Source organism: Rutilus rutilus (assembly GCF_951802725.1).
Source record: "Rutilus rutilus genome assembly, chromosome: 12".
Lineage (NCBI taxonomy): Eukaryota > Metazoa > Chordata > Actinopteri > Cypriniformes > Leuciscidae > Rutilus > Rutilus rutilus.
Window position 1 is genome coordinate 21,946,424 of NC_140217.1, and position 23,384 is coordinate 21,969,807.

At 36.9% G+C, this 23,384-nt stretch overlaps 1 protein-coding gene across 1 annotated transcript in view; it reads left to right on the plus strand.

Moving 5' to 3' along the window:
- The window catches only part of tgfbr3 (transforming growth factor, beta receptor III), a 111,926-nt gene that overhangs the window by 54,352 nt on the left and 34,190 nt on the right, over nt 1–23,384 (plus strand). Inside the window, exon 4 of the mRNA XM_084426130.1 lies at nt 8,581–8,718. Within this exon, the coding sequence (XP_084282256.1) occupies nt 8,581–8,718 (138 nt within the window). The remainder of the gene's footprint in view (nt 1–8,580; nt 8,719–23,384) is intronic.

Consider the following 23,384-nt stretch of genomic DNA (forward strand, 5'->3'; position numbering starts at 1 on the left):
ACATAGGCCTAATGAACATTAAACTCAGAACATTGGCGTAAAGCACAAATAACACTAAGGAAATTAATGTTAGACTACACATACACAAATGGGATTCAATTTTTCTGATACAAAGTACGTAACTCAGGACACTGAACAAACACACACAGCTCCCAAACGAGACGCGCTGGAAATCTTTTAAAACAGTGCACTGTAAGAAAAATCTGTAGAAATTACAGTATTACTGGCAGCTACTTGCCAGTAACTTACTGTAGATTTAAATTGATGTTATTTACTGGCAACAATTTGTTCAAAATTAAATGAACATTAAACATTAACAAGTCTTTATCTTTACAGAATAAAACTAAAATAACAATCTAATGCAAAGCATTCTGGGAACCAAAATCTGAAGGAAAAAAACAGAAAAAGGTTGATGAAGATTTCTGGTTCCCAGAATGCTTTGCATTAGATTGTTATTTTATAGTTTTATTCTGTAAAGACAAAGACTTGTTAATGTTTAATGTTCATTTAACTTTGAACAAACTGTTGCCGGTAAATAACATAAATTTAAATCTACAGTAAGTTACTGGCAAACAGCTGCATAACTACAGCAAATTTTTTACAGTGTGGGGCCACAGCAGATTGGATGCAGAAGAGCCACCCTGATGATGATTGACAGCTGACACGGCCTATCACAGGAACCTGAGAGCGAATAGGAGGCGTACAAGAGAGGGAGAGAAAAACAAAAACAAAAGCACGACAACAAACACGTATAGAACATAACATGAGTGAAAATAGAAAAATAGTGGATGTGCCTTGTTTTTTCCCGCTGGGAATTTGATCTAGAGAAGTGGGCGTTCCATTCAGCTCGCTGCAGACTGACAGCTAAAGGGAATTTTCTACCCAGGCCGGATAAGGAAGACCATTCATTTTCAGATTCTGATCAAAGATAACAAAGGCAAATCATTTTTGTCTAAATCAATCCACGGATGAATTGTTCACCACAAGACTAGTAATTTACACTAACAAAGTAAATAGGGTCCATTTTGATTTCATGCCGACATTAAAAATTATTGTAGTAAGACAGTACACTCAAAATACACTGTTGAAAATATCTCTAAAAACAAATCTTAACATCTGTAAATTTATATAGTCATGGATGAAGTATTTTTAGATATGGGTTAGGGAATTTAAATAGAGAAAAAAAAAAAAATTATATTGATCATTTTAGTGTCTACATTCTGTGGTTGTAGCACCTTGTTTGCGCCTGGCAAAAAGCACTTGGTTTTGTGCACTGCAAAATAAAAATAAATAAAAAAAATATAGATATATTTTAAGCTTTACATTAGACATATTAAAAAATCCATAAAAGAAGAAATAAATGTACTTGTTTTGTCAGATCTTTTTTAACTTGTTTATACTTAAACAAGTGAGAAAATCAGTGCAGTAAGACAAATTACACTAAACTCAAATAAACACTGCATGTATACATACACTATTAAATATATATTCTCTAAAAACAAGTCTTACTATCTTTTATTTTTATCTTGTCTCATGTAAATATATAGTGGCGAGTATTATTTTTAGATATTTCACAGTTAAAAGCATTAATGTTATTTGAAGATAAAACATAATAAAAATACCTGTTAAGAAAATAGGAGTTTTTGCATATTTTTTTTTTTAATAGTAAATCTATAATGGGTCTTTGGCAACTGTTTGGTAAATTCACCCCTGTGCAAGAAAACAGAGACAAAAAAGTGCATGTTCATCATAAAGCGGAACCTGTCTGTTCTCTTTAATGAGGTCAAGTGTGTGTTTGTGCACATAACACACATAGAGGCTTAGGGCTATCAGATTTATCTTCCAAACTTGCCCCTAAATTCATACAAGCACACACAAACACACAGCGTGATGGCTATCGGTTACCCACGTGCTCTGGTGTGTCTGCACAGAGGGCTGATGAGGTAGACATATCTGTGTGTTTGCACGCTTAGATACCGGCAGATAGACATCACAGTGCACTAAATGGGCTTAAGGTTGAGGTCACAGATTACTGAGCAGTGGTGATAACAGCACACAACAGATTGATCTGACCCTCAATCTTTACCTCATTTATTCTTCTTCAGCCATGCAGAAAGAACCAAGATGCACAACACACACAAAGATTTGCGTTTATAACAGTGCCAAACACTCGCATAGCTCTACATTGTTTCAAACAGAGTGAGTCGTAGCGAAGATCATGTACAGACACATGGCAGCGGTTTTATCAAATTTACAAGAAAATCTCTTGACAGCACAAATCTCTGCTTTGCTAAGCAAAGTTAAGTGTGTTGCTCTGACACAGTCACAGAGAATGTGTAAACATTGCATTATTTCGAGAAAGCAAACTTTATAAATAACTGAAAGAGTTGTTTTCGAGATCTAATGTTTTTCTTTTCGCATTTAGTTAAAACTGCCTTTGTGAATTTGTGCAGTTAAATATGGAAGACTGTTTCCACATCTGAGATTCAGTTTAAAATAGATTGCAATCACAATTCAGATACAGAATATATACAAAAAATATCAAAAAACAGCTTGTCATTGGGGCAGTATCATCAAAGAGATATCTTTGTATCTTATTTTTCTTTATACCTTGCCATATTTGCAAGAAAAACCTGCAATTTTGAGATATAAAGTCATATTGTACGAAATAAAGTTGCAGTTGTGATATATAAAGTTCCAATTGCAAGAAATAAAATCACAATTAAGGTCAATGTCAGTGCAAATTCTCAAGAGCAATTTCGATACCACAGTAAAAAACAAATATGGTTACATTAAGTAGTTACAGTAAGTAACTCGAATTCAGATAAGTAAATCCTTCTCTTATTCAAGTAATGGTTAAATATTGTAATTAAATAAAGAGTAAAATATCTGCCTAATTGGTACTTTATATTAACCAAACTGTAGAAAGACTGTTATTGTTAGTATTTATTTGTATTTTAGTCCCAATTTTGTAGCAACGTACCAGTACATTTGACATCCCTAAAAGGGAATAGTTATCACCAACTTTTTCTCAGTTTTCCCATTTCTCCATGCATTATTCCATATCGTTTGTCCATCATCTTCTTTAATAGCCCTGCCGTTTCCCACGTAAATCTCCCATTCCCCAAAACTTCACATGGCCCAAGTGAACGCTGTGAATGTTATGTTCATCAAGGCTTAATGTTTTGCTTATCTTGCATTATTTGGCATCTAATTAGAGGATATTTAGTGAACTAAAAGTTTGGGAGGACTATCAGTCACATAAGCTCTGTCAATAAGAGTCAACACCCTTCCCTCTGAGCAAGGAATTGCTGTCAGCAATAGAAGATAACGATTTACGGTACATAAGGAGTTGACAGTTGATTAATTATTGCTTTGCACAAGAAAGCAGGAATTATGAAGGTTTCACAGGCAAATAGACAGGAACAGCATGGTCTCCGCACAGGAACTGTAGTGTCTTGCTGACACTGTTTGTTCTCACTGAGGTTGATTTGTTGATTTGAATGATAGGTTGCTGGTGTGTTAAATGACATGGTGTGATCGGTTTCCCATCGCCCCCTGCAGTGATGCTAGCCTGTGGGTTTGTATGCGGAGGTGCAGCTGTCTCCTATCAGAGCCTGTAGTTTCTTTGTAACTCAATCTGGCCGGACGGGCCCATGCAACACTATCAGACAGCGGTTAGTGCAGTGACCTGTGAAATCAGGTCCAGACTCATACTCTGGGCTACACACTGGCCATGCCTTACTTTTTATCTCTTGAAACGTGATCATTTCAACCAGTCCGTTCTTCTGAGGCCTGGATTTGGTCAGTTTAACTACTCTGTTTGCTATTCAGCGGTAGTTCCAGTGGTGACACTGAGATTGAAAAGGGCTGTAATGTGTTTTCCACTGCAATGGTGCTGTTGCTGGTGCCATAGCCAGTACTTGACTGGGGGATCGTCTCATATTTCTGCTGACTTGACAATTATGACCTAATCAAGTATGTTACTACACAATCTGCCAGTCATCTGGTTCTATCCATCGGTTGTTGATTGGATTTTGAGATGTGGGCATTGCACCAAAACTGGAGACAGATGAATGCAACTTCGCAGCTTTCTAACGTTAGGAACAACTAACTAAAATGAGTAGTAGCTGGTTTAGGACCAGCAGGTATAAGAAAAACCTTTATTTCAGTGGCTCCATGTCTGTGGAAAGAGATATGTGTGTGTGCATGTCTGTACATGCAATATAGAACGATGAACTCATTTCTTTATAAACGTATATGATATTCAATTACTGTAAAAATCCTTTGTAAACCATGTTGTATTGTTCAGTTTAGTGCATGCATTACAGATGCATTACAGCATCGCAGATGGAGTTTCACAAAACCTGTGCGATGTGGGACTAATCAACGCTCCCAATTCCCAGCATTGCCAATGTGTGATGTGGAGTATGTGAGCTCACCCTGGAGAGCTGGGTTTTTAGCTCATGCCTAGCCACGGTAATTTGCTTCTCACCTTGGAGCAGTTTTGGAACGGCAGCACGACTGTGTTTGTGCCTCCTCTTAATGACTCACTTTTTTGGAATTGTTTCTGTCTGATTCTGAAATTCCACGATTTTTACAACCAGGAGAGTTTGTGCTTGGCCCTCTCCTTATCCCTTAACTCCCTGCTTCCCTTTATTCAGACAAAACTTTCTTCCCGTTTCTTTATCTGTTTCTTACTGAAAAGCATAGTTTACCCCAAATTTTAAATTGTCATAATTTACTCACTCATGTCGTTCCCAAACCCATAAGACTTTTATTTATCTTCGAAACACAGGTTGCTGTGCTTGACGCTCAAGAACGAACCTCATTGGTTCGCACATCTAGCATGTTTGAGCTCTTTCTTGCCATTTTTGCTTTAGGTTTGTACGTTTATCAATGTTTCTTTGAATAAAAGCCTGTCTCTTCAGAAAGCATGGATTAAACCTTCTTTGGAGGGAGAGATATCTCTTAGGTTTGTGTTTCAATGATGAATTAAAGTCTTATGGGTTAAGAACAAAATGAATGAGTAAATGGTGACAGAATTTTCATTTTGGGGTGAATAACTCCTTTAATTATTCAGCAAATTGATCCATTTATCAGTTTAGTTTTTTCCTCCCCACTTAAAATCTTTCCATGCAGGTAGGATTTGTTTGTGAACGTCTGCTCAGACTGAGCCAAGCGGGAGGCTTGGGTAGATAGGCCTATTGGATGCTTATTGAACATTTTCCACTGAGTACAGACATTAGGAAGGCAAGTGAGCGAAAAAAAACAACAAAAAAACAGTGGAACGAAAAGCGAGGGTCTCTTGCTTGTGTGTCTGAGTTTGCTCTGTGCCTTTTGTGATACGCACTCTGTAATATCTTCCATTCTCTGCTCTCCAAAGGCCCCACTGTTATGATTATTGCCGCACTTTTATTTCGCTCATTGCTAAACACTCTTATTTACTCCAGCGTCCTCCCTATCGGCTCAAATCTGCGGGGGAGATGCTCATTACGCAGCTCCAAACCTTGGTCAGAGCTCACTTAAGATGTCATGACGTAAACACATCACAGTTCAATCCAAGAACACATCTGCTTCCTCTAAAACGGACATCTTGAAATGGCAAAGTTTATTGGTCTTTTGTAATTCAGTTTTGTTGGACTAGGTACGCACTGATCTTGTCCCAAATGGCATCCTCGGCCCTAACAAAGTTTCGCCAGAAAGGTGTATCGAGGACACATTACAGTGTGTGCTATTGAGGACCTTTTTAACTGTTGAATGAAAATGTGACATGTCCACATCAGGTGTTCCATTTGGGACATGTCCATTTTACCATGCAGATGAGGTCTCCATTGCCCAGAGTCATACACATTAATGTACAGTAAATTACTTTGTAAATTACTATATCAAGTTTACAAATTGGTAATGTAGTTTTGCGAAAGGTGGATCAAGAGCACATTGTGGCTACATAGATGGCGCTATTGAGCACCATTTGCACCATAATATGAAAATGTTCTTGTGGATAGATGCAAACAAGAGAAAGTCATAAGGCATGTCCACATCAAGTGTCTCATTTAGGACATGTCGATTGAGCTACCCTGAGTTACCCTGAATAATGTACAGTAAATAAATGGGGTCATAAGGCATTTCAACAAGTTTGGTTCAATAACGTTTTCATATGCAGTTCATTTGAACTTTTCCTTATCTTACACACTAAGTAACTGCATCAAAGCAACATCTTTGTAGATGTGTTTTGACTGGATCTAAGATAATATCATTTCCAAATTAAGTTTACAATGTCTGATTGCTTAACTGACTAATTTGTTAAGTCAATAATTTGACACTGTCTGTTCTGATGCAGTCGTGGGAATATGTTCTCAAGTGTATAATAGTATTAGCCTGAGAAAGGGCCAATTGTGAAAGGCACTATTTCAAACTATATTAAAAAATATCCTGGATGTCCTTTGACAGTTTGAAAGAATGGTTCACTCCAAAAGAAAAAATCTAGCATCATGTACTCACCATATTTTTATTCCAGACATAAATATAAATGATTCTGCAATTTGACATTTTGACTACATGACTTTGTTGACCACAAGAAAAACTGTTTCAAACTATATGAAATATACATGGTGACCTCAGAGTTTAAAATAATGGTTCACCTCAAAATAATAATAATGATAATAAAGTCTGTCATCATTTACTTATTTACCAGCATCATGTATTTCCAGGAGAAATATAAAATAATGTACTGTTCACTCGTTCCATGCAAATACAATGAATACATCTTCCAAGCTTCCAAAGAACACAAAACATCATAAATGTGTCAAAATTGTGATCTTTTGAAGCAGTATTAAAGCTTTGTGTGAGGAACAAACAGACATTTTAAATATTTTTTATTTGAATTGAAGTGTAGGTAATAGGTCAGTGCCTGATGGATGAAGAGGGTGAGTAATAAAGCTCTAAAGGTGATGAGGCAGTGCTTGTTTGTCAGGTCAGTGTTGAGAGGTAGGTAATCAAACCATGTCTGGAATGGAGTTTGGTTTCGACCCCACTGCAGGCCCTAAATCAGCTGGTTATATTTGGCCCACTGGGCCCCGTTAGAAGCTGTGAGACCGGGTGTAATGCAACAAAACACCGGCTAAATGCCTCCTCAGAATCTGAAACAGATTTCTGAATATTTGAAATGGCAGAATCCAAATCCACAGCTTTCTTTGTCTCCTTTTTTTCTCTGTATGTTGGGAAATGCAATATATATTGTATACATATGTATATATATTAGTTTTCAAGACTAATAATTATTTCAAATGCATTTTAAAAGCCTTAATCTGCATTCACACGCCAGCATTTAAAAATAACCCAGAGTCTGTGATTGTGTAGCCATTAAGTTGTGTTACTGGCAGATATTTAACAAATAAATAGGCTAAATATCTGTACCATTTTATTTTCCAAAAAATAAACTTGCGTAAATAAGCTGAAAGTAAAGCTAAAACCCCCAAAAAGAAACAAATCTATATAAACTCTTCAACCTCATTAATCGACCGATCCATGCTGTGTAGCTCTATATTTCCCTCTCCTCTCGCTCCATTACTATCACCATCTTTTTTTTCTTTTTTTTTTAACAAAAGAGCTTGTGTGTGAAAGTTCAAATACCAGTGTGGCCACATATTGTGGCCTTCCAAAGAAAAACACGGCTTTCTCAGTCGCTGTGCGATTATCAGTGGGGTGGAGACATAAATAGCACGCACTCTGATAAGGAGTAACAGTCCACAGTGCTTCAGTAGTCATGTTTTTGGCACTAACATTACTGCAGTAACAACAGAATGCAACTGAGGAGGGGATGGAATAAACAGGAGAGACGTTTGGAGAAATGATAGGTTTTTATGACAGTGAGGTTATCATCATTGGGCCCGCAAGCTCACGTGGGGTCACCATAAATGCAAATAGAGTTGAGGGGAGGATTTCTGTTTCAACTGTTGTAGCATGATTTTATTTGTGATATAAATAAAAGCTTTGCTAGCATGATTATTATAACCATAGGCTAATCCCATATATAAATATAAGCAGCTTTAGTTGTATTTTAAATATTATTTGAGATGTAGGCTACAATGTGACCCAAGAGCAAAGGTGAACTCGGTGACAAATAAGAGTGGCCAGATGAAGAAAATGAAAAATATTTTTAAAAAATCTAGTTTTTTAGTAACAATTTCAAAAAATCTTATAAAAATGTCACAGTTTAAACATCAAATAAAAAGTAACAACATTTTATTGACTGGAAAAGATAATGACTTAAGTTTGCAGTTTGTCTAAATTATATATACAATTTTAATTTCACAAATGTTGAATATTAAAAAGTGTCACTGAATTCCCTAAAATTGTTGTAGATAAAATGTGGACCAACTGAACCAAAATGTTGCACTTTAGGGCCGAAAATGTCTGAGAATTCATTCTAGCAGCAGAAGCTCTGTGGAATTTATACAGTTCAGTGTGTCCTTCCTGTCTTTAGTCAAAGTCTTCATTGTCTTCAGCACTCTATGCATTTCATGTCTTCTCCCTTCTCTCTTGCTCTCATTTGACCCCTTTCTTTGCTGTGTTCAGGTGGCGTTACATCTGCGGCCCATCCAGTCCCTGCAAATGCACCAAAAACCACTGGTCTTTGTGCTGAACTCCCCTCAGCCCGTCCTCTGGAAGCTTCGGACAGAGAAACTGGTCTCAGGAGTCAAACGCATCTTCCATGTGAGTCTGAGCTGTTTTATGACTCTCAAACCATCTCTCTATCACTGCCCTGTCTCTCTCTCTCCTTCCTCCTCAGCGCTGCTTTTGAGCCAACTCCATCTACATTTTCTCTTTAATGAATATTCAGATTCTCATTCATTCCAAATCAACAAGCATCTTTAAACACACAATTCATTTACACTCTCTTTGGCTCGTCTTACCTTCCTCAAACAAACTTCTCCACTCTACTGTCAGCAGAGGTCTTAGTCGCTCAAAGATGCATTCAGGTGTGTGTACCCAAAGGAAACACAAACACGCTCACACGCACACATATACACACGTAAACACACCCCATGCCAACACAACCATCTTTCAGACAGAAGCTTGTGTAATTGCATCTGGCACAGGCTCACAGGTTTATATTGACTGCTGTAGATGTTCACCACGCTGCCTAAAGGATGTTTGGTGTCGAGACGCTTGTGGCTTCGCTCTGTTTCCCACTGCTTTAACCATCGCTTTTGCCACAGAAACACTTAGTGCTCAGTGGGTGCTCTTTATAGCTCATGAGACTTAGAGTTCTCAGATATGCATAAACGTTGTATTTTAAAAAAATTACACAAATGGGACAATTGTTGACGTGGAGTAAGAGTGTAGAGTTATTAATGTGTATAGCATGGCTCAGATTATTTGCTCTGGGAAAACTTTAATGAGAAATGTTCATGTTGAGGTCTCTGACAATGGATTTGCAGAATTTTATATCTTGGCAAATTTAAAAGTCTGCAGAGATCTCTTCTGAAACTCTAGAGGAGACACGTGTGAGACGACTAGACGCTTTCAGTAGAAAAATCTGAGCAGCAGGAGAGCCTCATTTATGGAGCACAAGCTGAACAATTTTTTTGGGACCCCATCTGCATAGTTTTGGGAATGGATGTGTCCCCTTAATAGCTATGTTTACATGCACCCACATAATATGTATATAATCGGATTGATGGCTTAATCGAACTGAAAAGCCTTCATGTAAACGCTTCAATCGATTCGATTGAACTCAATCCGAATGAAATTATGGGGGGTGTAGACCTGAAATGATCCAATCAAATGGAAAAAATAAGCATGTAAATGCTTGAATGCACAGGCACAGTGCCATGATGCATATGTTTTTCATACATTTTAAATCATATGAACATGCGTCTGTTTATTTACGTTCCATGTTTTACAAACTGGACAGTGGAGGAGACTCATGCTAAAAAGCTATTTTGACATATATCAAAAATCCGTTGACATTATCGTGGTGGCGTTCCGAATGAAAATAGAATGAAATAGAAATAGAATTTATGAAATAGAATTTCACCATACAGTATCTTCTGTATGCATCTTGATGATCTTATTATGACCAATTCACCCATGCATGTTTCATAAAAAAAAATGTGAAAAATTGACCTCGTAATTTTTCCGTAATTTACTCGATCTTCCGGTGAAACTACAGACTTCTTTCTGGTGACGTGTGGCAGAATTCTCCGATCATTTAGTCCGCTTAAACTCTGCCCCTTACTAACAGTTGACTGCAATGCCACGTTCAGATCTGCCTCCATCCAGTCAACAACAGATTAATATAACCAACTTCTTTTTTTTTTTTTTTTTTTTTTTTTTGATAATCCGTTTCACTCGGTTGTACTTCACAATACAGAAGAAATGACCTTGTCACTATTTTTGTTACATTGTGACTTTAATTAACACTCATTAAATCACATCATCAATGGCATAAATCTAAATGAAGATTTATCTTAATTTTTCCCATACATCCATGTCCATTATATCTATATTACTGCATAAGATAGTGTACCTTAGAATGCTTTTACAAACGATTTATACAAATTCATTCACAAGTTTTATGAATGAGGCCTATTGTTATCTACTATAGGACAAACTATTGAGATACTAGAAATATCTCCTTTGAGATTTTTCTTTTCTCTGTGTGTCCTTTCAAAACATCTCGCTTGGAACATAATCAGAATCCATCTCTACACACCTATTTTAAATCCAAACCCTTTAAATTTACTGCACAGCAGAGAACATTCACAACCAAAAAAAATAAGAATAAAAAAAAGATTCGCTCATTTGGTTGTCATGGAGTTGTTTATTCATGGAAACCACAAATAAATGAAGGCCCAAATGAGATCAGCAACAACGATTCTTCCTGACAACATAATTGTTTTCTAGCCATCCTGTGGAACAGAGCAGAGTTACTTCACTCCTCTTCACCCCAAAATAACAAGATGACAAGATCCAGGGAGTTCCTCTTTGCGCTGAGGGAGCTCAGAGGAGAGCTGGAGGTGTGTGTGTGTGTGTGGGTGTGGGTGTGTGGGTGTTTGGGGGGGGGACACCCACTGAATATTTAGTCGGGCTTAATGAGAAAATCAAAGTGGGCTGGTTAGGAACTCTGATCATAAGCATTGCTATCCGGAATGGGAAATGGACTTTTATAAAGGATTTTTGTTAGTGTTAGCATATTCTTCTCTTATTCAGTGAGTAATTTCATATTCTTTATATACTATTGTAGAATTTATTCATATTTTTAATCAGCTTTTTTTTTATGTTAGTTTTAGTTTATTTTGTCAATTTTATAATTATTATTATTATTATTATATATTTCTATTTAGCTTTAATTTATTTTTATGTCCGGTTTAGTTTTCGTAATTTTAGTCTTCGACTTATTTTATTTCAGTTAACATCTCTGATTTTTGTTTAGGTTATTTGAGTTTAAATTGTCATCTAATATTTATATATTTTTCAGTTTTATTTCAATTAATGATGAGGATTTTTAACAGATTTAGTTTTAAGGCTGATTTTGGGCCCAATTATCCTCTTCCGACAATCCTAGGTAAAGTCCCGATTATCTTGATGGTTCTACAGATTATCCTACGGTGTGAGGTGTGTTAATAATGAATCTGCTCGGAAGAACTTCGGGGCCGCACCTATCTCTAACCGGAAATATCCATAATGTTGAATATTTACGATAAGAAATCCTGTTGTGTATGGGGAACCCTGAGGACAAAAGCACACACACTTCGTTGATTGTCACGTGGAATGAAACAATATCCAATCAGAAGGCAAGCTGACGGAAGACGGAAGCATAAACCCGAATTTTCTGTAAAAAACAGTCCAAACTCTATTATTGCCATTTATTTTTGCCCCTCGTCCGCCATGTTTGTTTACTCTAAAGTCACGTTTGACCGTGAGAGATTTTGCGAGAATTCCCATGTTCACAGTCGGGACTCTGGTTGTTTGTGAATGGAATATGTTAAGTGTGTGATGTGCTGTCTTCGTCACATTGCGTGTTAAATCTATGATTTATTTTTTTATCGTCATGTTTGTGGTCTCTCACAATTTGAAAATCTGATAAGATTTTAAATATATTTTCGTGTGGTCCAGCCTTTAGTTAACAGCAATGACACTGCTCTTATCTATGGCTGCCTGCAACCAACAATATTTTGCGAGTGTTGTTTGATCATATATAAAGACTAATTCACACTGCACCAACAGATGCATTCGTTGAATTTTGTTGGATCAGTGTGGCTTTTGGTGCCGTGTAATTAGCTTTAGCAAACAAATTTATTTGGAATTACGCATATAAAGTAAACATGGGGCATATTTATTAAATTTTTTTACGTGGACCTGAGATACATTTAAATAACATATAATACAAAATTCTGCTCTTAGAAACGTACATGTGCATGACGTTGTTACTAAGAATTCCTTAGGTTAAGTCCAATCCGAGACAGGTCGCCCACCACAGTTGCTGGTAAATAAATTGTGCACCAAAATGCCCAAATTTGGCTGGTAGCGGGTGTTAATTTCCCATCATGTCCCTATCACATGAGAAAATCACAATAAAATGAGAGCAAGAGGCCTCACTGGTTTAACTCTGTCACACTCTTCCAGCCTTATGTACACTGTAAATACCTTTATGTAGCTAGCGGTTCTATGCAATAATCATTTTCAAATGTGTTTTAAAACCATAGCATTCCAGAGGAATGTAGTTCTGAGAGCCACTATTATTTCCATGTGTGTAGATAAGTTCTGCTCTCCTGCTTGTGCTGTACATGCAGATGTACAGAGACTCTGTATGTGCAAATAAAATACATGCTTTATTTCTTTGTCTATGAAAGGGACTTTCTCTAACATGCATACTGACAAGCATAATAATATCTTCATAACTCAGTGGCCACAGAGAGATGTCCAACTCTACTACACCCTACATTCTCTTTGTGTGAGTCAGTCCACTTTAACCATGTTAGATTTGGTCTTTCCTCCAGAATTCAGAACGCTGTAGTTGTCATTCATCACTTGGCTGTGGGAAGGGACTATTTATTCTGTAAAACTGGCCGTCAACACATTTCACTTGTTGCATGGCACGAAATGAGCACAAAATGAAATCGAACCACAGCAAACCATGTTTTTTTGGTTTGTAACCAAGGCTCGGGTTACAGATACTTTTGAGATTATGGATGAGAAAAATTTAATATTGTGCTAGACTGCAAATTGAGTTATGTCCTGTAGAGACAGGATGTATTCTCATGTCAGCTTCATGTAAGTTCATGTAGATGACTATATGGCCAAAATATGTTTCAGAGGAGAATGTGCTGAGGTCATCCTTGGATGTTTATTAGCAAGTCAACACTCTTTTAAATGTCTAGCTTCGTATGCAGTGCTAATAAAGAGCATGTTTATGCTTTTGGCAGAGCTACCTGCTAAAGTACATGTCGTAAACACAATGTTTACCCTTTCTTGTAATGTGCCCTAGCATTACGAGAAAGGGTAAACATTGTGTTTATGACAGATACTTTATCAGGTACTGTAGCTACAGTTAGGTCAAGACAGATACTCAAAGTACTCACAACCAATATGACTGAATTGATAAATGAAAGCTGAGTGACTAAAATTTCAGTAGCGAACCCTGACTCTTGAACCTTGGCCCTCTCACCTCTTCCCTCATTCCGAAAAATGTAAACTCAGCCTAAATTCAGCCTAGCTTACCGTGTCTTCTTCTATAGTGCTGTATAAGTTAACTTTGACAAAAAAAAAAAATGCAACAAGCAATCCGCATAGTGAGTTTGAGAGTTATCACCAAAATAAAAAAAAAACAATAAATTCTCATTATCCTCAAATCCTTATTACAAATAATTGTATTATCACACAACCGGTGTGAGCATTTCAGAGGAATATGGTGACAACTGGCCAGGTTGCAAAACGCATGACACACAAAACCAATAAAATTGAATGTAAGCCGAAACATCATGACCACACCAAGACAAGAAAAATTAGCGAGAGAAACTTCTGCATCAGACAGTGAACAGCGATCATTACATTTTCACAGCAGCAGTTAATTGAATGTGACAGACAGTAATAATCTTATGATCTGGGAAAATGTTTACTATTATGCAGAATTACAGCAAATGTGCATAATGGTTGCCGAGTTGGTAACTGTACACTCGTTATTGCGGTGCAATGTGGGATTAAATGAGTACACTTAATATCGTCCACTGTGGTTTCGGACACCACTACAAATGGCTATCCCCTCAAATAATGCTCTATTTGAGGGTATATGGGGCGATTTCGGATTCAGACAAAGTGATAACAAGCCCCACCCATTTAGAGGGTCGGTATGATTGGTCAATTTTCCTGTCATTTGAAATGGCCCTATCATAGCTGGACCACTTATCACAGAACTGAAAGTGGTAGGCGGAAACGATCTAATATGGAGAAAATGGGCGTCTAGTCTACACAACACAACACAAACTGAATAGGCAGATTTTAAGGGTTTATTTCCTCTAGAAGATTTAGATGTTTGTCAATTTATGAATTCCAAAAATAACATTAGAACTGATGACTTTTTATAATAAAAAAAAAAAGTTTTTGCTTTTTAAACTATTTTTTAAAAGTTTGTAAATATAATTTTTTAAATGAAAGTTTAGACCCTTTCTGAGGGCCTGACGGTTATATATGTGTGTGTGTGTGTGTGTGTTTGTATGTATATACAGTGCCCTCCACAATTATTGAACCCCCTGGTAAATATGATCAAAATTGGCTGTAAAAAATAAATCTGCATCGATTATCCTTGTGATCTTTCATTCAAAAAATTTGCAAAATTCTAACCTTTCATTGAAGTAAAAGAATTGAAAGTGGGGGGAAATCACATTATGAAATAAATGTTTTTCTCCAAAACATGTTGGCCACAATTATTGAAACCCCTAGAATTTTTTACGAGTAAAATATCTCTGAAGTATATTCCCATTAATATTTACCTTTTTTAGTACACCAGGGTGACTAGGAACATGAAACTGTCCAGCTATGACTTCTTGTTTCACAGGAGTTTAAATATGAGGAAACACAAAGGCCAAATCCCCTTAATCATCCATCACAATGAGTAAAACCACAGAATATAGTTCTGATGCGTAGCAAAAGATTGTTGAGCATCACAAACTAGAAAGTGGCTGTAAGACAATAGCTAAAGAATTGAAAATCCCCATTTTGACCATCAGGGCAATAATTAAGAAGTTATAACCAACTAAAGATGTTATGAATCTGCCAGGAAAAGGACGTGTGTCTATACTGTCTTAATGCACGGCGAGTATGAAAGTTTGAGTGGCCAAAGACTCTCCAAGGATCACAGATGGAGAATTGCAGAGATTAGTTGAGTCTTAGGGTCAGAAAGCCTAAAAAAAAAATTATCAAACAACCCCTACATCCCCACATGTTGTTTGGGAGGGTTTTAAAAAAAACCTCCTCGCTCATCCAAAAACAAATTCCAGCAAATTTAATTGTCAGACACGACTGGATCTTCAAACAACACAGGGTTCTGTGGTCAGATGAGACTAAAACAGAGCTTTTTGGCAGCAAACACACTAGATGGGTTTGGTGAACACAGGATAAAAAGTACCCCATGTGTACAATTTAATATACCATTGGATCTTTAATGTTGTGGGCATATTTTTCTGCTGGAGGTCCTGGACTTCTTGTTCAGATACATGGCATCGTGGATTCTATCAAATATCAACAGATAAAAAATCAAAACCTGACGCCTTCTGCTAGAAATCTTATAATATGCCGTGGTTGGATCTTCCATCAGGACAACGATCCAAAACAAACATCAAAATCAAAACAAAAATTTGTTGTGGAGCACAAAATGAAGCTTCTGCCATGACCGTCTCAGTCCCCTGACCTGATGAGTGGGCTGAACTGAAGAGGAGAAGCACCAACATGGATTTGGGAATCTGAAGGATCTGGAGAGATTCTGTATGGAGGAATGGTCTCTGATCTCTTGTCAGTTATTCTCCAAACTCATCAGGCATTATAGAAGAAGACTCAGAGCTGTTATCTTGGCAAAAGGAGATTGCAAAAAGTATTTAATAAAAGGGTTTCAATAATTGTGGCCAACGTGTTTTGGGGAAAAACATTTATTTCATAATGTGATTTCCCCCCACTTTCAATTCTTTTACTTCAATGAAAGGTTAGAATTTTTCACATTTTTTGAATGAAAGATCACAAGGATAATCGATGCAGATTTATTTTTTACAGCCAATTTTGATCATATTTACCAGGGGGTTCAATAATTGTGGAGGGCACTGTATATTGAATGAATGTTGTTACAGACAAGATTCAGGCTAAATGAAGACTCCAAAACCTAGTGGGCTGCCTAAATAAGGCATACCTCATTTTGGCTGTTTAGGGCAACATCACGTTTCGTTAGTAGATTCAATGAGCTCACTGAGAAGGGACCTCAGTTATAAATGTCTTATTCAGTACTGAAAAGTATCATTGTACATAGTATTATATTGTTTTATAAGTGTCTATTTTTATATTTATTATATTGGCCACCCTGCACTCTACATACTGGATTAGCATCAACATCAGCCATATTGAAAAGCCAACTGACCATTCGTTTCGACTGATAGCACATAAATGCTGGTGCCTTGTGTGAGCTGATGATGTAATCTGTTGGCCCTTTTGATGCGAATGGGAATTTTACTCCTCAAGCCCTCTTTCTCCACTGGAACATCTCAATAATGAGTCAGGACTGTGAAAAAACAGAGACGTGATCCCATTGTTGAGCTGTCAGCACGTACTGTACCTTCATCCCTCACTTCACATCTTCCTTTTGCTCTTGGCTTTGATTTTATTAGCCCATGTCTAATGATGACATCATCTGAATACACATACAGCCTTCACAGGCCAGTTAGTGTGAGATCAGCCAAGCCAATGAGCTCACACTTTTTTATTATTATTATTTATTTATTTTTTTACTACAAGGACCTCCTTACCAGGCATCCTGACACACTGACAGAATTCATCCATTCGAAGCTCAGCTCTTCTAAACTCTCACACACACCCTGTTTAATGCGGAACTATTTCCGGCTCAATGCTCCGTGAACTGATCTCAGTTCCAGCACACAGCTGCAGCAGATGGCTTAAGTACCATCGTAGCCAAGTCATGTGCGATTTTGTTTAAAACTTACAAACATGGTTGGAGAGGAAGCAGAGGGTTTACATCTGCTCATGTCTAGGCACAAATCAACCCAGCTAGTTTAACCCAACTACTCTAGGGTCAATGACATGATACAACATTAATTTATTTAAAGAAAGATCATAAAAAGTGCATTCATACAATGACTTCCGTAAACCTGTTCTATGATGAACATGTTTTAAATTTCTAAATTGTAAAATTAATTTTGATATTTTTTCCACAGAATAAAGTTAAACATGGTTTTACAGCTGTCCTAATATTATTGTAATACTAAAAAACACCTTAAGGTTAGCATCATGTTTTTATTAATTATTAGAGAAAAAAAGCGAAGTTAAAAAATATCTATTTTAAAGAAAATATATTATTACTCTTTACTTGATGGTTACACCACATCACATTACATGTAAACTTTTGATGAAAATGGCTGACACTTTTTTCAAAACCAACATGAAAACAAATAATACACGTAATAATTAAATACAAACTTGGTTCATCCATTTTAAACTATGGTTTGAAATAATTTTTCCATCTCTTTATTTTGGACACTGTTATTTGTCATTGACCCTGGAAGCCAGTTTTTACCTCTCAGTCCCTCAATGTTGGCCCTATATTTTTACAGTTGAGTAATGGCTTTATAAGGCTGGTTGTCTGTGGATTAGCCCTGCCAACCCTTGTTTTCCTGGTTCCAGCACTTGGAGGTCCAAAGAGGCAGATGGGAGTCCTGGAGTCTGAGCAGAAAGCTGGTGTTGGCTGCTTTCACCACCCGCCCTAAAACAAAAGCCCTGAAATCCAAACATCTCATTGTAAAACACAATCCCTGTGAAGCCATTGCCAATCTTCCACCAGTCGTGAAAGAGTCTGAAGGGGGCTATGGGTAGATACTTGTATATCAGAATGATATAAAAAATGTGTTTTTGTCAAGAGAGGTCTGAAGAAGACCAGAATAGTTGGCATATGTTGAACTTTCATTGTTTGTGACCAGCATGGGATATTTGTATCTTCATCGTGCTGCTTAGCTTTTTTGCTCACCAGAAAGTTGCTTCACCAAAAAGAACGTTTTTCTGGTAAACAACAGCTGTTATGATCCACAAACTAGACCAGCACCAAACCAGAACTAACCAGCCTGCACATTCGTTCTGGTCTAATCTGTGATCTTTAGCAGGGTCTGTGTTTTTGGGGACTGGTTTCGATCTGGCAAGCGTTTCTGAAATAATTGATGGTGCAACATTTAAAAAAAGTTTGGCTGTTGTAAATTTGTTGCTCTTTCTGTATTTGCCAAGTGGCTGTTTTCCTGATTTTTATTGCCTTGGGAGGTTAGCAAAAACAGTCTCCCTCTCCCTCTGATTTTTAATTGAAACCATTGCGGGACCAGTATTGGTTTTGCGATGGAGGTTGATCTACAGGAACGCTCTTCTGTGGCGCTTGCAGACAGATGGTGTTGTTTGTTCCATGACAGTCTCTCTCTACAGCTCACAGGAGAACGACCATGGAACGTTGCCAGGAACTTGATTAGCTTTCTGGAGTAAGCAGAACAAATCACCCACAAATTTATTTACTGCCTTCATCTCTTCAGCACGTCATGGCACGTTTGTTTCCCCCCATCTCAGGAGCTCACGTCGCATCTCTTTCCTCCTCTCTCACGCCTGTTTTGAGCACTTCATCATCTCCTACAGATATTTGTGCTTTCTCAAGTAGAGGGTGTTTCATTGTGAACGTTTTGGAGATTAGTGTGTGCTTATAATTGATATAAACCATTTGGCATGCCGTCTCTTTTTTTCCCCTTAACATATGGCTGTAATATGTTGATGCTGATAGGCAGAAGGTGCAGGAAATCCAGTGAAATATGCATGTAGTTTACTAGTTGGAGGACAGATGTTAATCGGACATATTATAAGAACACAGGTGTGATGGAAATGGTGCTTATGTTGCCTTCTTTGGCTGAGGCGTAAACGCAGGTACAGTACCATTACAAAACCAGTGCGAAAACCATGGCAGCAGTGGGGTGTAAAATTTCATAACCCAATTTTTCAAACCCTTGGATCAGCAAATGCCAGATGTCAAGCTGTTCTTGCTTTCTCAGAAGAAGTAGATAAAACATTTTGGTTTGGCTGGATGGTGTGATATTTGGTTGGGTTGTGTAAGACTCAGCAACTCCGTAGGACATTTCTGAATTCGACAGGTTACCTCACAGGGTCCTATGGGCCTGAACACAGACTCAGACGAAGTCAGACTCCCGAGAGCAGAGCATGGACATTAGCTCATCTCTGAGCAAACCCAGGGCTAAGCTCCAATCTGGACCTGTTTACTGACAGATAAGGCATAAACAGGACGATTTATGCAGGGCTAAGCCTGCTGAAATGTTCCAGACGGGTTATTGTGAGTGTGAGAAGAGCAAGACTGAGAAATGATGACACTCAAGACACTGAGGGAAACGTCATTCTTGTCAAAAGACACTTTGCAGTGGATAGAAAATATATTTATGACTTTTTTTAGCCCTTTGGCATCTTTTATGGATAGGTACAGTGGAAAGCTGTGCATTATCACTCAACAACAGGTCATGTTCACTAATAATTGCATGCCAATGTTCTTGGTGTCCGTGTTCAGAAAAGGTTCTCACGCTAAAATTTCTTCCGGAAACAGGTGCGCACACATATAAATTGGTTCTTACCCTCTAATTTTGATGTATCTGGAATACTAAATGAGGGGCTGTGTTAACACAGTTTGTAATTGGAATAGTACACACCCAAACCATATCCATTTAAGGACTTCCAATGCTTTTGCCCTTAAGTGCACTCTCACATAAGAAAACTTTTTAAATATTTAAACAAATATGTTATATGCATTGCTTATATATATATATATATATATATATATATATATATAAAGAAATCCAAATAAATTATAAGCACAAGCTACCTCTGGGATGCTCTGATGAAAAGGGTTTATAGGGATAGCAAATTAAGCAATGAATGAATGCAAAAGCCTCCAAGTGCAATCTGAAATTTTCTTCTAGAATGATCATTTTTATCAAGCTCGTATATTTAAGTTCAGTAATTTCACTTAAATGACAATTAATAGGTAATTATCATTGCCATTTAAGTGAAATTACTGAATTTAAATATGCAAACTTGATAAAAATGATCATTCTAAAAGAAAATTTCAGATGGCACTTAGAGGCTTTTGCATCTGAACTCTTCAAATATAATCATAATGTAATAGACAGAACAAAAGAACAAAAATAAATAGGGTTTTCTTTTTCTTTTCTTATTTACCCTCGAACCCGTTTCACATAGATGCAGAAATAAAAACTGACTTGTAATTTGGATTGAGATGAGGGTTTACAGCCTGAGGTAACTGCCTCCCACTTTGAGATTCTGCTATTTACACAAACCACTGATTATGCTCAATAAAGGTGAGCAGCAGCTTTCAGCACACTTTACTGACACTTACCACATCATTCACGAGACACACCGTTAAAGAGAAACTTGGCTTTTAATTGTTCTCAGTTTTATAGTAACTGCCCTGTGTTTTTACTTACCTTTCACTCTGTAATCACTCTGAAGTCGTTATTACCTCATATATTTTTTTAAATGTACATTGTGCATCATTTCAGGTACACGATTTGCATAGTCATGCCAATTCTTTTCTATAGCAGGCAATACTATGGTACTTTTTAATGGTACTAATATATTTGATGGTTCTGAATGTCTGTGTCATATATTTGTACCATGGTATTTACATGATTATGCCAAGTTTCTACTGTATGTCCTTCTTTTATACAACAATTATATAAACAAGAAGTTCATATTAATATTGCCTCACTCACATTTCAACATTTTGCACATTAGTTTGTAAATGATTTCTCTGCCAACAAAAATAGTTCCAAAAGAAGTCAAAGTATCAAGCTTTGCATTTCACTAGGAGTCGATTGTGTGAGTTATGTGGAGTGACATTTTTCTCTTCCAAAATGTATTGTAATGACTTGGGATCCACTCCAAATTTTCTTTTTCTTACTGGTGAGAAAAACCCTGCACTGAGCGATCCTAAAATTATGTTTTTTTTGCTTGTGTAGAATGTAGGGTTGTCACGATACCAAAATTCCAGTAGTCGGTACCAATACCATTACAATTTTATGGTTCTCTGTACCAATTTCGGTACCACAGCAAAATCTGTCGGAACTATTTAACTATTTTATTTAACTATTTCAATGAGTTTATTATTTATGATGGTAATCATTCTAAGTAAATAATATTCATATTTAAATAGTCTTTTTGTGGTCAGCCTACTCTGTACTACCTGTAGCTTCTTCACTGTAAAGCTGCTTTGAAACAATCTGTATTGTAAAAAGCGCTATATAAATCAAGGTGACTTGACTTGACTACTGGTACTACAGAAATGCTGGTATCGTCATATTTTCTAAATTTCACTACCAACTTGGTACCAAAGGTACTTTTGACAACCCTAGTAGGATGCATTGTTGGATGCTCTGTTTAATTTCTTTAGAGATCTGATGATAGTCATATAACTAGTACTGTTGATGTCTTTACTAAAAGTTAGACTCATGTTTTATTATATGCCATAATCTTTTAAAAACATGTATGCCCATCTGTATGCTGGCTTTGAGTTTGATGGCTTTGGAAAGGATGAAGATGGTTTGGGTTTGGGGGCTAGGGGTCTGGCTGAACTCCAGAGTGGGTTTATTGCTTTCATATTCCCTTTAGAAATTCTTGAGGTTTGAAACTCTTCCCAAAGCCTGGAGCTAATTTAGTTTTTAGGCTTTTCCTTCTAATTCCTCGAGACTAATTACAGCCCTATTCCCGCAATTAAATCGATAAACTCCTCTGTGCTTGCCAACAGAAGCCCCAACCCCTCTCCTCTCCTCTCCTCTCCTCTCCTCTCCTCTCCTCTCCTCTCCTCTCCTCTCCTCTCCTCTCCTCTCCTCTCCTCTCCTCTCCTCTCCTCTCCTCTCCTCTCCTCTCCTCTCCTCTCCTCTCCTCTTTTTAAAGGAATATTCCAAAATGATCTCAATCAACTGCACTTGTAACTGTTTAATGCAAAAATGTCCTTCATTTTCTTTATATAAAGTGATGAAAACAGATCTGAGACACTTACAATCAAAGTAAATGGAACCAAGAAGTAGGTGAACATGAAAAATATTTCAGTAGTACAGCCACAGAATGTAAACAATGTGTGTGTTAACATGATTTGAATCTGAATTTTTTGCTCAAATATTAAGCAGCACAAATTATTTATATATTTTTTGCTAATATAAATAAATGTTTCTTGAGCACCAAATCAGCATGATTTCTGAAGGATCATGTGACACTGAAGACTTGAGTATATGGCTGTAGAAAATTCAGCTTTGCCATTGCAGGAATAAATTTAATATTTTAAAATTTAAAACAGTTTTTGGTAACACTTTACTTAAGCCTTTAATGCATTATAAAGGTATTCATAATGTACGTTATAATGCATTATACCTTTTCATGAATAGTTGTAACTAAAGTTAAAAATGCATTATAATATTCACATAATCGTTTGTCGTGTTTTAATGCATTATACTTTCTAAAGGTGTATTATAACTGTGATTACAATTATTCCTGAGACCATTAAATTATTATGCATTATACATAAAGGCTTTAAGTAAAGTGTTAGCAAGTTTTTTTCTAAATTGTAATAATTTGTTCACAACATTACTGTTCTTTGTTTACTGAATTTTTATCAAATAAATGCAGCCTTGGTGAGCATAAGAGACTTACTGACCCCAGACTTTTGAATGATAGTGTATTTCAACTTCATACACCAAAAATGGGCAGTTCCCTCCACTTTTTTTTTTTTTTTTTTTTTGGTATCAATTGAATTGAACTTGTCAAACCCTCAATATTCCTTTAAAAGAAAAACTGAACAGTTTTACACACGGTCTACAATACGGAGGGACCCTAAAAATAACCTTCAACCGAGACCAGAATTCTTCGACGGCCTCTATGCCTTTCTCATGTTTTTTCTTTTTCTTTTTGAAATTTATCACTCCTGGCAAGGATGGGGCGTTTGCCTGGGGAGCCGTCCAGAAGTCAAGCAGATGTTCCTCATGGTGCTGGGTCGTGCACCAGGACAGATCTCAGCTCATTCAGCACGTCATATACCTCTCTTTAGCTCTCCCTCTCCC